Here is a 13837-nt window from a genome sequence, read left to right on the forward strand (position 1 = left end):
TTCACGATCGCAAAAGTGAAATTTGCCAAAATATGATGTATGCTTACCGATTTCTGCCTGATTGATCTACTGAGAAAAATCCTACAGTTTGTAAATAATCAACATAAACAAGAATTTGTAGAATTTGCTAAAGCTAATTAATCATAAGGACATCTACCTGTGCTTACAGATTTGTGAGCCATTCTGGATTTGCGAGTGGAGAGACTGTACTTGTCAGGTGAAACGATCCAATCCCCACAGGTGTAAAACCTGAAAGTATTTTCAATATCCAAAAAATACTACATGCAAATTTGTGTGGCGCTCACCAAAAATAGGCAAATTGTACTTTAATACATACCGTCTCTGAAAAACAACATATCCCACATATAAACACAGCAAGTTGGCACAATTACAACTCTTCCAAATTCATAGAAAAAGTAGTGCTGTGAGAGGAACACACACCCACGACTGTTAAATGCTATTGTTTCTGTTAGTCTGACTTTTTTTTTTTTTTTTGCAACAGTGGTGCTAAACGTTTGTCCAACTAACTCATCACATGTGAATTAGAACTGGCTGACATTGAAAGAAATACAGTTTGGAGATTCCTCCAATCTAGGCACTAACTGGCCAAACGCAATTTCACCAAGCTAAGTGTAATACTGAAGAACCACAGCAAGTTACCAGTGTGCGCCCTACCTGTAATAAATATTCAACAACAGATCCATAAATTGTGTGATTCTTATCCAGCAACCACAAAGACACTCCTTTTTTCCGTCTTATGAGTCAAAAAGTGATTCAGAGATGCTTACACTCGCACACGCATGCAAATAAATTAACATGAAAAAAAAGTAAACAGTTTTAAGGAAAAGTCTTTTGGTTTTGAGATCGAAATTGTAAGTAAGAAGTAGAAGTAAATGCAAACGTAAGTTAGCAGCTCAAAGTATACAATCGCATGGGTGGTGCTTAATAGAAAACACACTGGGTGATGTTTTGTGCTGAATGAGTCGTTTTAGAATTGGTTCAGAATGGGAGAGATTGCTGGAAATGTGCAGTCGAGTAGATAACTTCTCGAGTTGGATTCCGAGTTGAGGCTGTCGAAGAACCGAGCCGTAAGTGATGGGTCATTCCCAAAGGGCAACCCTCGAGAGTCGCTCTGCCCTCGTGAATTTCACTTGGAGTCGTGAAACTGCGACGCAGGCCCGCTTGACGTGGACTTGGGTGTGCTCTGGTAGCTGCGCAGCAGCACCTTGTGCTTGGTTGTGCTCTCGGCGCGATGGCACTGCTGCGCCACCAAGAACTCTTTGAGTCTGCCTGTGGTGAAGGTAAGGGTCTGCCTCCTCAGCTTCATCATGTAAGTGTCCTGAAGCCAGGCTTGGGAGAAGCAGTCGCGTGTGCTTGGGCGGGCCCTGAACGCACACACACGGACGGACAATACAAATTTGAAATCTCTTTCAATGGCAGCCAATCAAAGGCAAATCGTCAATACCTTAATTGTAGGAAAACAATTATGATTGGATTGCAACAGATTTCTCACCAAGCGTAACTGCTCAGCAACTTCTTGACAAAGGCCAAGGCACTTTGGGAGACGTTGGGGTAGAGTCTCGTTGGGTCAAACTTGGCCATCAGGATCTTGGATTTCACACGTTGAGGATCTTTGTCATCAAAGGGCAGCTGGCCGCTGAGCCTTCCATGAGAAGACAATTTGACGTTGATTGTAAATGTCGACCAATCAAAGCGAGTTGCATATTTAGATACTGAACTCACATGATGTAAGTCACAACTCCAACAGTCCATACATCTGCGGGAGGCCCCACTACTTCGCCTTTCACGATTTCAGGAGCTTCAAGCACATTTATCAGAAAGATGAAACCTCATACCCAAGGAATTTGGTATTCTCAGTGAATGATTGCCCTCACCCATGTATTGCAGTGTTACCGCCCCCAAATCCTGCTGCTTGAGACTAAGTGGGTTGAAGCTTTGAGCGCTTCCAAAGTCCACAATCTTGATGGTGTTGAGGTTTGTCACCATGATGTTGTCTGGCTTCAGGTCCAAGTGGAGGACTCGGCGGTTGTGTAGGTACTCGACTCCCTGCAGGATCTGGACCAAGTACTCAACCACGTCGTCCTCAGAGTAGCGGAATCTACCGTATCGTGGAGCGTTGGGAAAGAAAGAATTTAAATGTGCACTCACATGTACGCTTCATTTCGTGTCTACCTCTCCACGATGCTGTGCAGCAGCTCTTTGCCGGTGCAGTACTCTGCCACCAGCACAACGTAGCGTGGCGTGACATAGGCTTCGTGCAGAGCCATGATTTTGTCATTGTGCAGAGATTTCAGGATCTCGTACTCCTTCAGCACTTCCTTTTTGTTCTCTTGGCTGTAGGGAATGATTTTGGCCATGTATATTTTGCCCGTGGCATTCTCACGGCACTCTCGGATGACGCCGAAGCGACCTCTGGTAAAGAATAGTTGGATTATGCACTGGATGTAGGACGTGAAGGTGAATGGTAAATTCTCGACTTTGATTTTTCCCTCACCTGGATTTCTCTTCCAGGAAGGTGTAAGGTTTCTGTGGAACCCCTTGACGCAGAGCCGTGGAGGGTGTGACGCGACCGGATGGTGTGCTTCTGGTGGGCGTACAGGCCCCTTCACCAATGGGGCTCAGGCTGGAGGTTTGCAGCACTTTAGGGGAGAAGGAACTTGGAGATGGGGCCATGGTGGTGGGGATATAAGTGACCGCTAAGGCAGGTTTGGTGGGGCTTGAAGGAGGAGTCGCAAGAATGCTCGGGGTCTGGGTCATGGGAGACACAATGTTCACTGGACTCTGGAGCTTGGGCGTTACGAATGGTACCGATGGAAGTTTAGAGCTCGTTTTGGGAGCATCATGCATATTTGTGATTGCCGATGGAGATGAAGAGGTCTCTATGGTTCTTGGAGCCCGATAGGATGATGGAAGTACTGCAGAAGGAAGGGATGTCACTGGTGAAGTCGCATTTTTAGGACCTGTTACAGTGGAGGTTGTATTTGTCATCGTGGATGTGACTGGGAGACTTGAGGGAGACGCCAGAGATCCAGGTACGGCAGTGGTCTTAACCACAGCCACCACGGGTGAAGCTTCTTCAGCTAACCACAACAAAACACAACAATCCAATGTCTGTACGGCACATACTATATTTTAAAACATCTTCGGCCTGTAATACCTGCTGAATCCAAAGTGACTGGAGCTGAAGAGTTGCTAGGTGGACCCTGTCCTGCCTTGTTCACACAGAACACGCGGAACCGGAACACGTCACCTTGTGGTAAGTCAGTCACGTTGTAGTAGCAGTCAACCACTCCGGTGGTAACGGTTTGCCACGTTGAATCTCCTGAAGTAACAAGATGTTAAATGCGTCTTTTTGGAAAAACTTCACAATGTAAATTATGCCAGATGAAATAAAAACATGAAGGTTAGAGTTTCAAATACAAGAGCGTATTTTTCACCTTCCGTCTTTCTTTCCAATGTGTAGCTGCACGGGGGCTTGGTGTCGGACGGTTTCCACAGCACCAGGGCGGTGTTGTTATACGTCTGAGGGACTTCAGGGGTTCCGGGTCGTTTGGGAACATCTTAAATTGTTGTGGAAAAGGGGAAAGATTACCAAACGAGACGATGGTCAATGATCAACTCAAGATCAACCGGATCAAATCTTTTGGTTGGACTTTCGGTTCCTCAGGGATTTTCACAGCGAGTCCCTCGCTTGATTTTTTTCCCCTTCCGGATACAACCCCAAACTCTTATGTGTTTAATAGTCTCACATTGTGTATACGACAATGTTCAGCTACATTCAAAGTTTTGATGACACTTACAAGCTATCGTCAGTGTACAAGAGGTGGTAATGGCGGCCAGGGGGTTGGTAGCCACGCACTCGTACACCCCAGCATCTCTTTGGCTGCACTTTAGGATCGTAAGAAGCTGCCTGCCATCCGGATGGGACGTCAGACTGATTCGGTCATCCGTATACAAAGCTTTCCGATCTGTACGATATATAAAAAAAAAAAAACGAATTTGAACTTGGAATATTTGAGCTTTGGCGCAGCATTTTTGTCAGCTCAAGGATGGAAGCAAGAGACCTTTGATCCATGTGATGTCAGGAAGGGGACTTCCGGCAGGGAGACAACTGAGGGTGACCTGCTCCCCCTCGAGTAGGATTTGGTCTTTGAGTTTGATGTGGAACACCGGCGGGAAATCCGAAGCGGAACGGACAAAGGTCCGAGTGAGGGATGTGTCTTCTTTTTTTGGGTTGGGTAAAATCAGGTCAGGTTGAGAAGGTGTTTTGTCTTTTTTGCTCTTGGTCAGACCCCACCTGTCCCATCTAGACCGCCGGTCGTTCTCAGATTGAACACTGGAAGTGGATTCGATGGATTCCTTTGACGCGGCCACGCCAGCCTGTTTGGCCAGCTGATTCTCGGGTATGCCCATTCCTTTCAGTCCTCGCCCTTCAGAGTGTGAGTGGCGATGGCGAGAAAACAGGGGTGCCTTCTTCTCCTCGGTGTCATCTTGTCTTTGCTCTGACAGACTCCGGATTTTTGTCGTATTTCCAGTGAGTTTATTCTCAAACATCTGGCGCATTGCTAGGATTGGAGAATCTGTGAGCCTCTTCGGTTGTTGCTCCTTCTGACTCGCCTCTGTAGTTTTATCCTTCCTGTCCTCGGACTGGCTCCTTATTTTGGCTGAGATTCCAGCCACTTTGGACTCGAACCTGCGTCTCATAGCAGAAACCGCAGACTCGTCAGCTTTTGCCCTTTGTTCATTCGTGTCTAAAGATTTACTACGACCAATTGCCCAGGTAACCCTCTTTGGGGCTGCCTTTTCCTGATTCTTTCTTTCCTTTGAGTTCTCTGCATCTTTATCAACTGACGATCTCTTACCCCGCATCGACCACCTGCCAATAAGGCTTAGGCCAGGTTCTTTTTCCTTATCTTCCCGTAAGTCTTGAACTGATTTGGATTTTTCTTGTAGCCCTTGGGAGACCATTTCGAGGGGGGCCCCCCTTTGCCCTGGCCTGTACACCTCATCGTCTCCACCGCCAATCTTACGGCTCAACGTAGGTGATTTTTCCTCGGATTTGTTCCTGGTTAGCTTTTTGAGGCTACGAGTCAAAGATGACTCCCGCTTCTTGAATCTGGCTTCAAAGACCTCTTCCGAGGCAATGTCTTTTATATCTGTTCGAAGTTGCGGGTGGCGTGGCATGCCGGGTATCTCCGGGTTTGAAGTGGCAGCAGAGGATAGATCGGAAGTCGCCACTTTGGCAAACACAGCTGGGTGTTGAGGTGAAGGAGCGATGCCTTTGGCCTCATGTCCTTTCAACTTGTCAGACACTCGGTCAGATGTTCCAGGTTTTGTGTTTTGTGATGTTCCTTTGTCTTCAGTAACTTTCTCTTTATTTAAATAAGTTTTCTTTTTGTACTGCGCTTCCACATCGTCTTCTATCACAATTATCGGAGTAACATGTGCGGACGATCTTGGCTCATTTTCTGCTTTATTTACTTTTTCTATATTGGTCCTTTTCTCTTGATTGTTGCGTTTGCGCTGTTGGTCCACTTCTGCTGTTGGGTATCTAAATGAGATGCGCTCCGTTGGTGACTCCGTCGTGGTTTGTTCTGTTAGGGCGGACATGGAGGTTGCCTCCTTTAGCTTCTTCCCCTCAGTGCCTCCAGATGGGATTTCTAAGGGAGCTCCATACCTGCGATGAAGGGGCATGGGTTCCGAATCTTCTTGAGTGAAGGAAGCGCTTTTCTGGAAAACTTTGGTCTTTGGTGTGTCTTGTCCAGCACTCTCAGAGGATGCAGCTCGCGTGAGCGTGGATGGCCCCGCTCTAGATCTCCTCAGATTGCGATCCAGAGACCCTGTCTGTTGCTCATCTTCCATGCCAAGCGTTTCAAATAAGGGTCCTCGGAGGCCGCTCATCTTTTTATCCACGCTACCTCCCCTGAGCAGCCGTTGTCTCATGAGCTCCAGTTTCAAGGCGTAATCCTCCTGGCTAATTTTTGTGATTCCAGGGCTTGGGCTACGGTTGGGTAGTTCAAGAGAAACAGTCTTTTTCAGGCTATTGGTGCTCGTTTCTGTGGTTTGGTTGACGTCACCCTGTTCTAGGTCAGTGTGAAGAAGCAACGCCGAGTCAGCAGAACTGCCTCTCCTCATTGTGGATCTTCTTGCTTTTGTCTGAGACTCACCCGTCTCTGTACTTAATCCTTTTTTAAGTAGAGCTCTTTTCGTCTGTTGAATCATCTCTTCGTCTGGGTTTTGGGGTTTCTGTGTCCCGCTTTTACCAGCTTCTTTGATACCAGCTGTGTCAAGGTTGTTCTTAGTTCTATCAGCAATATCATTGGGCCCCCGTGTGACATGTTCATCCTCGGGCAACTCATTCAAGGAGACTCTGGAACCGGAGAAGAACATCGATAGCGGCATAGGAATGAAGGGAAGCTCATCCACGTCTGCTTCTGAGTCGGAGGATGATGAAGGTGGCGGGGAGCCTTCTTTTAAATGTTTCGCCACAGCAATGGACACATGGCTCGATGCGTCGTTAAGTAGCTCCGGGATTGTTCGCATCACCATTTTTGATTTGTAATTGATTAGGGAGCGCTGCAGGGCAAACATCAGGAGAGAAATGATATAGATATAGATGATGGAATAGAATATCTGGAACGTCATTTGGCATACCTTGACAATCTAATGAGATCATAATGAAGATGATTTTGTTGTTCCCTAACAAAAGTACATAGCTCACGATTCACTGTGTGAAAGGTATGTTAAAGAACAATATTTTTATTTCTGATGTTTTAGTTTCAAGAAATTAGTTTTTCTTAAAAATAGTTTGTTCACACTCTATTTTCAGTTCACAAAAAGTCTCGGCATGGAGGAGTGGATGGCTAAGTTGGTCTTTAGCTCCAATTGCTTTTGATGATGTTATTAGGAGGCTTAATTAATTATAATTAAAAAGAAGAACAAAGTAATTAAAAAAAGAACAGACAGTGTTTTCAATTTCGCTGCACAAAACAGCTTGGTGAAAAAAAAAATCTATTTGTACTATTCTGAAGAACAACAAGGCAATAAAAGCAGCAATGCGGCTAATAAAGGAATGAAAGTTCTAACAAAGTGAACAACTCAAAAAGTGCTTGATAACGTGAGCAAGGCAACTGACTCAATTCAACGAATAAAATTTGTGAACCGAGGTACCGCTCTATTGTTCAGATATCAACTCCATGATAGCGTCAAACTGATGAGAATCGTCCACGTACGAGCAGATGCAAATATTTATTTGACTCGCATTAGATTGTGTCGGTCTACCTTCTTTCTTTTCACTAAATAACGAAAACGTGTGTTGTACCTGCCATCGCCTCCGAGACAAAACCTGCTTTAGCTTCGCCGTGCAGATGCTCTTGTTACTTTCTGACTGCAAGATAAAAGGTCATCACTGTTTTGAAGAAGCGGAATTATAATTTTAAATAAAACACGTCTGGCAGCTACCTTGAACCAAGGATGACGAAGGCACTCGATGGCGCTTGGTCTCCTGAAAGAACCAAAACAATTTAGTCCCATACTTACGCAAATACATCCATCCATACATCTGAGATTACTCACAGTCGGTCCACCACCAAGAGCTTGACGACAAACCCCTTCGCCTCTTTGCAGAGGTCAGAGAACATGTTCTCCTCGAAGGCCACGTTGTAGTTGCGAATGTTCAACACCGTGGCTCTGTCGTTTTCACCGGTGAATGGTGACACTCCTGTCAGACTGGAATGGTTGATTCATTGATTCATAATAAGAGACGCTTACATTTAATTTGTGCACTTGCTGTATGTCTTACCAGAGATATGTAATGACAGCGACTGGCCTATAGGAAGCAGTAGAGAGACGATAGGTTATGAGATTGTGCTTTGGTGCAAGTGGGGCATGTTAGAGGCTAGCTCACCATATGTCTGTTGCTCGAGAGACCGGCGTTTGGTTCACAATCTCTGGTGCTACGTATTCCGGCGTTCCATACTTGGAGTAGTGCTCCTCGGAGGACTCCAGTCTGATGGCGTTGCCAAAGTCGCAAATACGGATCTGGTCACTGCTGGCAGATGCCATCAAAATATTTTCTGGCTAAAAGCCGATGAAAACGAGAGCGATCAATTCTTGTCGTCGGATAATCGTCTGATATATTCTATGGAGACTAACCTTTATGTCAAGATGGCCGATGTCTTTCTCATGAAGGTAGCGAAGGCCTTCCAACACCTGCTGAATACATCGACGAATCTGCGGAGATGCACAAGTGATGATGTGAAGGTCATGTGACGCGAGACCGTCGGGGAACGCGGAAGCCAACCCACTTCCAACTCTGTGACTGTCGTTCTTCTGGATATTCGTTCTAACATCTCCTCGTGACACCTTCAAGCCACAGCTGAGGAAAACCAAACTGCACGATTGTTGATTGGTCTTTGAGATGTTTCATAACTTTGTCAACTCGCAGTGCAAGAAATGAAATGCGTAAATAAACCGGTACATAAAAAGGATACAATTCTGTTATCAGCACCACCAAATTCTTCTTCTCAAAGGCATCATGGAAGAAGATGATGCGCTCGTGGTCCAGCTCGGACAGCAGTTCCATCTCCCGCAGTGCCAGGGCTTTCCTCTTTCCACGTGCGGATGTGAACTTGGCAGCAAAGTCCTTCTTTCCCTTCTTCTGAGTCACTCGCTTCACGTAGGAAAAGGTCCCCCTATGATGGACAACATTTGGCTGCGTTTTATGTTGCTTCTGCCAAGAATTCGAAATTGAATTCCCGTCTTGTTTGCTAGTTAGGAAGATATGCAAAGACTAAACATTACTCTTAATGTTGGGCATCTGTGAAGGAGTCCAAACTAGGACAAAATCTGGCATGTCAAAATGTAGAAAAAGGCCATTCATGGATATGGTCTGCACAAACTTCCTGGCCAAAGTTCTTGAGAAAATCAATATGACAATCCAGTTTCGAGAACCGTTCCTTCAAACTTTGGGTCTGTGTACTTTTTGGGGTTCGATGGTTTAGTCATCACTGTGTCTTCAGTTCTGGAAAGCCGTAGCTTGCTTGGACTTATCTTCACGAGGATGGACACACGCCTACCTGCCTATCTCCTTGTGGAGGTCATAGTAGTCTGTCAAGCGTCGCATCTTCCTGAGAATGGTTCCTTCATCTTCCACTGGTTCTATGGCCTCTTTGTCCTCTGTAGACAACATACAGACTTTTACATATGTCCGTTTGCCTGCTGACATTTATGAAAGATGTTTTGGGACCCCGTGCCAGACCTGTGCGAACTGTCAGTTCAGCCTTGCAGGAGTTGGACGCGGCCAGGTTCTTGGCCGTGCAGGTGTAGACGCCCGAATGCTCAGTGTGGGCGTTAAGGATCACGAGAGAATACTCTGGGTCATCGTACACGAAGGTGAAGTAGTTGCTCTCTGAGAGAAGCACATCATCCTGTGAAAGATGTCAACGAAATATCTCAATAAATATTCAAAGTTGACTTTTAGGGGCGTAACCGGTACCTTGTACCACAAGATGTCTGGATCTGGTTTTCCTTCGACCACAACAGCGAGACGGGTAGTTTCTCCCTCACGTATGTCCACATCCTCCATGATGGTTTCAAATTTTGGTGGCACTGTGGAGTAGGGAAGAATAACAGTTCTTGCTTCTTTGGAGCAAGGAAACCAAATCTGCTGTCGTCCAACCTGCCATGACCAGCTGCAGCGTGCAGAGGTCGCTGCCAAACTGGTTGCTGGCCATCACCACCAGCTGGCCGATGTCCAAGGCTCGGACGCGCTGAAGCTTCAGGGTGTGTTGATCATCGTCCGGCGTGCTCATCTCGCACACTCCGGCTTTGTTGACCAAAGCCACGCCCCTCCTGATGAACACCACAGCAACATCTTGCAGCACATTTACTTAAGCGACCGTTGAGATGAAAGTGGAATCATTTTTACCTTTTCCAAGTGACGGTAGCGTGCACGTGGTTCAGGGTGACGGTGATGCTTACGGGTTGATTCTCAACCACGTACACAATGTCGGGTTTGTCGATGATCACGGGTGCTTTCCTCAAATAAGGTCCTAGATAAGGTCAAAGATGTGCTTTGTGTGAATGCTGAGAAACAAGCATTCACTACAATATCATCATCTGCTAAGAATTGACCTCTGTCCTGGAGCTGGACCAAATCTGTGGATGGTGAAGGTTTGCTGAGCGTCTTGCCGGTGGAGGTCAAGACCCTGAAAGCGTAGCGGACCCCCTTGGAAAGGTTGGTAATGGTGTAGCTGGTTTCCCTCAAGTTGGAAGCTACGGTGGACCACTGGATGGAGCCCAAAGGTTGCTGCTGGAGCACATAAGACAGGGAACCCGAATCTGCAACGAAGTAAGAAAGGCATAAAGCACCCAAGACGTCATACAACCACATTATAAATTGACTGAACTTTCACAGACTTCTTTTGAAGACTGAGACCTAACCCTAACCCTAACCCTAACCCTAATGTGCTCATGGTGTAATGTGCTCATGGTGTAATGTGCTATGTGCTCATGGTGTAATGTGCTATGTGCTCATAGTGTAATGTGCTATGTGCTCATGGTGTAATGTGCTATGTGCTCATGGTGTAATGTGCTATGTGCTCATGGTGTAATGTGCTATGTGCTCATGGTGTAATGTGCTCATGGTGTAATGTGCTCATGGTTTCCAAGGAATCTTGCTATCGCTAATTAAGGTTTCAAACTAGGGTTAGGGTTTCCGACTAGGGTTTTAAACCAAGGTTTGGGTTAGGGTTAGGGTCTGGGGTTAGGGTTTCCAGGGGGTTTCCAAGGGGTTAGGGTTTTCCAAAGGGTTTCCAGGGGGTTTCCAGGGGTTAGGGGTTTCCAAAGGGTTTCCAGGGGGTTTCCAGGGGTAAGGGTTTTCCAAAGGGTTTCCAAGGGGTTTCCAGGGGTTTCCAATGGGTTTCCAGGGGTTTCCAGAAATTTCCAGGGTTTCCAGGATTTTCCAGGGGTTTCCAGGATTTTCCAGGATTTCCAAGGGTTTCAATGATTTCCCAGGATATTCCAGGGGTTTCCAGGGGTTTCCAGGGTCAGGGGTCTGGGGTTAGGGTTAGGGTCTGGGGTTACGGTCTGGGGTCTAGGGTTAGGGTCTGGGGTCTAGGGTTAGGGTCTGGGGTCTAGGGTTAGGGTTAGGGTTAGAGCTAGTGCGAGGGTTAGGGTTAGAGCTAGGGTTAGAGCTAGGCTTAGGGATAGAGTTACAGCTTGGGTTAGGGTTAGAGCTAGGGTCAGGGTTTGAGCTAGGGTTAGGGTTAGAGCTAGGGTTAGGGTTAGAGCTAGGGTTAGGGCTAGGGTTAGTTCTAGGGTTAGGGCTAGGGTTAGGGTGAGGGTTAGGGCTAGGGATAGAGGGTTAGAGGGTTAGGGTCTGGGGTTAGGGTTAGGGTTTCCAAGGGGTTAGAGTTTTCCAAAGGGTTTCCAGGGGGTTTCCAGGGGTTATGGTTTTCCAAAGGGTTTCCAGGAGGTTTCCAGGAGTTAGGGTTTTCCAATGGGTTTCCAGGTGTTCCCAGGACTTTCAAGGACTTTCAAGGACTTTCCAGGGTCTGGGGTCTGGGGTTAGGGTCTGGGGTTAGGGTCTGGGGTTAGGGTCTAGGGTTAGGGTCTGGGGTTAGGGTCTGGGGTTAGGGTCTGGGGTTAGGGTTAGGGTCTGGGGTCTAGGGTTAGGGTTAGAGCTAGTGCGAAGGTTAGGGTTAGAGCTAGGGTTAGAGCTAGGCTTAGGGTTAGAGTTACAGCTTGGGTTAGGGTTAGGGTTGGGGTTAGGGTTGGGGTTGGGGTTAGGGTTAGGGTTGGGGTTAGGGTTGGGGTTAGGGGTTAGGGCTAGGGTTAGAGGGTTAGAGGGTTAGAGGGTTAGAGGGTTAGAGGGTTAGGGTCTGGGGTTAGGGTTTCCAAGGGGTTAGAGTTTTCCAAAGGGTTTCCAGGGGGTTTCAATGGGTTAGGGTTTTCCAAAGGGTTTCCAGGTTGTTTCCAGGGGTTTCCAGGTCTTTCAAGGACTTTCAAGGACTTTCAAGGACTTTCAAAAACTTTCAAGGACTTTCAAGGACTTTCCAGGGTCAGGGGTCTGGGGTTAGGGTCTGGGGTCTGGGTTAGGGTCTGGGGTTAGGGTTAGGGTTAGGGTCTGGGGTTAGGGTCTGGGGTTAGGGTTAGGGTCTGGGGTCTAGGGTTAGGGTTAGAGCTAGTGCGAGGGTTAGGGTTAGAGCTAGGCTTAGGGTTAGAGTTACAGCTTGGGTTAGGGTTAGGGTTGGGGTTGGGGTTAGGGGTTAGGGGTTAGGATCTGGGGTTAGGGTTAGGGTTAGGGTCTGGGGTCTAGGGTTAGGGTTAGAGCTAGTGCGAGGGTTAGGGTTAGAGCTAGGGTTAGAGCTAGGCTTAGGGTTAGAGTTACAGCTTGGGTTAGGGTTAGGGTTGGGTTAGGGTTGGGGTTGGGGTTAGGGGTTAGGGTTAGGGGTTAGGGGTTAGGGGTTAGGGGTTAGGGGTTAGGGTTAGGATCTGGGGTTAGGGTTAGGGTTAGGGTATGGGGTCTAGGGTTAGGGTTAGAGGGTTAGGGGTTAGGGTTAGGGGTTAGGGTTAGGGTTAGGGTTAGGGTTAGGGTTAGAGCTAGGCTTAGGGTTAGGGTTAGGGTTGGGGTTGGGGTGAGGGTGGGGGTTGGGGTTGGGGTTAGGGTTAGGGTTAGGGTTAGGGTTAGGGTTAGGGTTAGGGCTAGGGTTAGAGGGTTAGAGGGTTAGAGGGTTAGGGTCTGGGGTTAGGGTTTCCAAGGGGTTAGAGTTTTCCAAAGGGTTTCCAGGGGGTTTCAAGGGGTTAGGGTTTTCCAAAGGGTTTCCAGGTTGTTTCCAGGGGTTTCCAGGTCTTTCAAGGACTTTCATGGACTGACAAGGACTTTCAAAGACTTTCCAGGACTTTCAAGGACTTTCAAGGACTTTCAAGGATTTTCAAGGACTTTCAAAAACTTTCAAGGACTTTCAAGGACTTTCCAGGGTCAGGGGTCTGGGGTTAGGGTTAGGGTCTGGGGTCTAGGGTTAGGGTTAGAGCTAGTGCGAGGGTTAGGGTTAGAGCTAGGGTTAGGGTTAGAGCTAGTGCAAGGGTTAGGGTTAGAGCTGGGGTTAGAGCTAGGCTTAGGGTTAGGGTTAGGGTTAGAGCTAGTGCGAGGGATAGGGTTAGAGCTAGGGTTAGAGCTAGGCTTAGGGTTAGAGTTAAAGCTTGGTTTAGGGTTAGGGTTAGGGTTGGGGTTGGGGTTAGGGTTAGGGTTAGGGTTGGGGTTAGGGTTGGGGTTAGGGGTTAGGGCTAGGGTTAGAGGGTTAGAGGGTTAGAGGGTTAGGGTCTGGGGTTAGGGTTTCCAAGGGGTTAGAGTTTTCCAAAGGGTTTCCAGGGGGTTTCAATGGGTTAGGGTTTTCCAAAGGGTTTCCAGGTTGTTTCCAGGGGTTTCCAGGTCTTTCAAGGACTTTCAAGGACTTTCAAGGACTTTCAAAAACTTTCAAGGACTTTCAATGACTTTCAAGGACTTTCCAGGGTCAGGGGTCAGGGGTCTGGGGTTAGGGTCTGGGGTCTGGGTTGGGGTCTGGGGTTAGGGTTAGGGTCTGGGGTTAGGGTCTGGGGTTAGGGTTAGGGTCTGGGGTCTAGGGTTAGGGTTAGGGTTAGGGTTAGAGCTAGTGCGAGGGTTAGGGTTAGAGCTAGGGTTAGAGCTAGGCTTAGGGTTAGAGTTACAGCTTGGGTTAGGGTTAGGGTTAGGGTTGGGTTAGGGTTGGGGTTGGGGTTAGGGGTTAGGGTTAGGGTTAGGGTTAGGGGTTAGGGGTTAGGGTTAGGATCTGGGGTT

The 13837-nt window shown here is 47.5% G+C and overlaps 1 protein-coding gene across 9 annotated transcripts in view; it reads right to left on the reverse strand.

The window, feature by feature from the left end:
* Positions 1–311: 311 nt before the first annotated feature.
* spega (striated muscle enriched protein kinase a) overlaps positions 312–13837 on the reverse strand; it is a 39725-nt gene continuing 26199 nt past the window's right edge. For all 9 annotated transcript variants that reach the window (XM_049752227.2, XM_049752231.1, XM_049752232.2 and 6 more), the window contains 24 exons: positions 10156–10362; positions 9950–10073; positions 9701–9873; positions 9518–9630; positions 9281–9449; positions 9099–9198; positions 8514–8714; positions 8328–8385; positions 8176–8253; positions 7928–8100; positions 7823–7849; positions 7597–7749; positions 7483–7525; positions 7343–7408; positions 4086–6597; positions 3822–3989; positions 3459–3581; positions 3179–3343; positions 2516–3101; positions 2194–2433; positions 1896–2119; positions 1744–1819; positions 1514–1663; positions 312–1385 (listed from right to left, as the gene is read on the reverse strand). In XM_049752227.2, the coding sequence (XP_049608184.1) occupies positions 1148–1385; positions 1514–1663; positions 1744–1819; positions 1896–2119; positions 2194–2433; positions 2516–3101; positions 3179–3343; positions 3459–3581; positions 3822–3989; positions 4086–6597; positions 7343–7408; positions 7483–7525; positions 7597–7749; positions 7823–7849; positions 7928–8100; positions 8176–8253; positions 8328–8385; positions 8514–8714; positions 9099–9198; positions 9281–9449; positions 9518–9630; positions 9701–9873; positions 9950–10073; positions 10156–10362 (6167 nt within the window). In that variant the 3' untranslated portion in view covers positions 312–1147. The remainder of the gene's footprint in view (positions 1386–1513; positions 1664–1743; positions 1820–1895; positions 2120–2193; positions 2434–2515; positions 3102–3178; positions 3344–3458; positions 3582–3821; positions 3990–4085; positions 6598–7342; positions 7409–7482; positions 7526–7596; positions 7750–7822; positions 7850–7927; positions 8101–8175; positions 8254–8327; positions 8386–8513; positions 8715–9098; positions 9199–9280; positions 9450–9517; positions 9631–9700; positions 9874–9949; positions 10074–10155; positions 10363–13837) is intronic.

The sequence above is a fragment of the Syngnathus scovelli genome, chromosome 2 (genome assembly GCF_024217435.2).
Source record: "Syngnathus scovelli strain Florida chromosome 2, RoL_Ssco_1.2, whole genome shotgun sequence".
In the NCBI taxonomy this organism is placed as follows: Eukaryota; Metazoa; Chordata; class Actinopteri; order Syngnathiformes; family Syngnathidae; genus Syngnathus; species Syngnathus scovelli.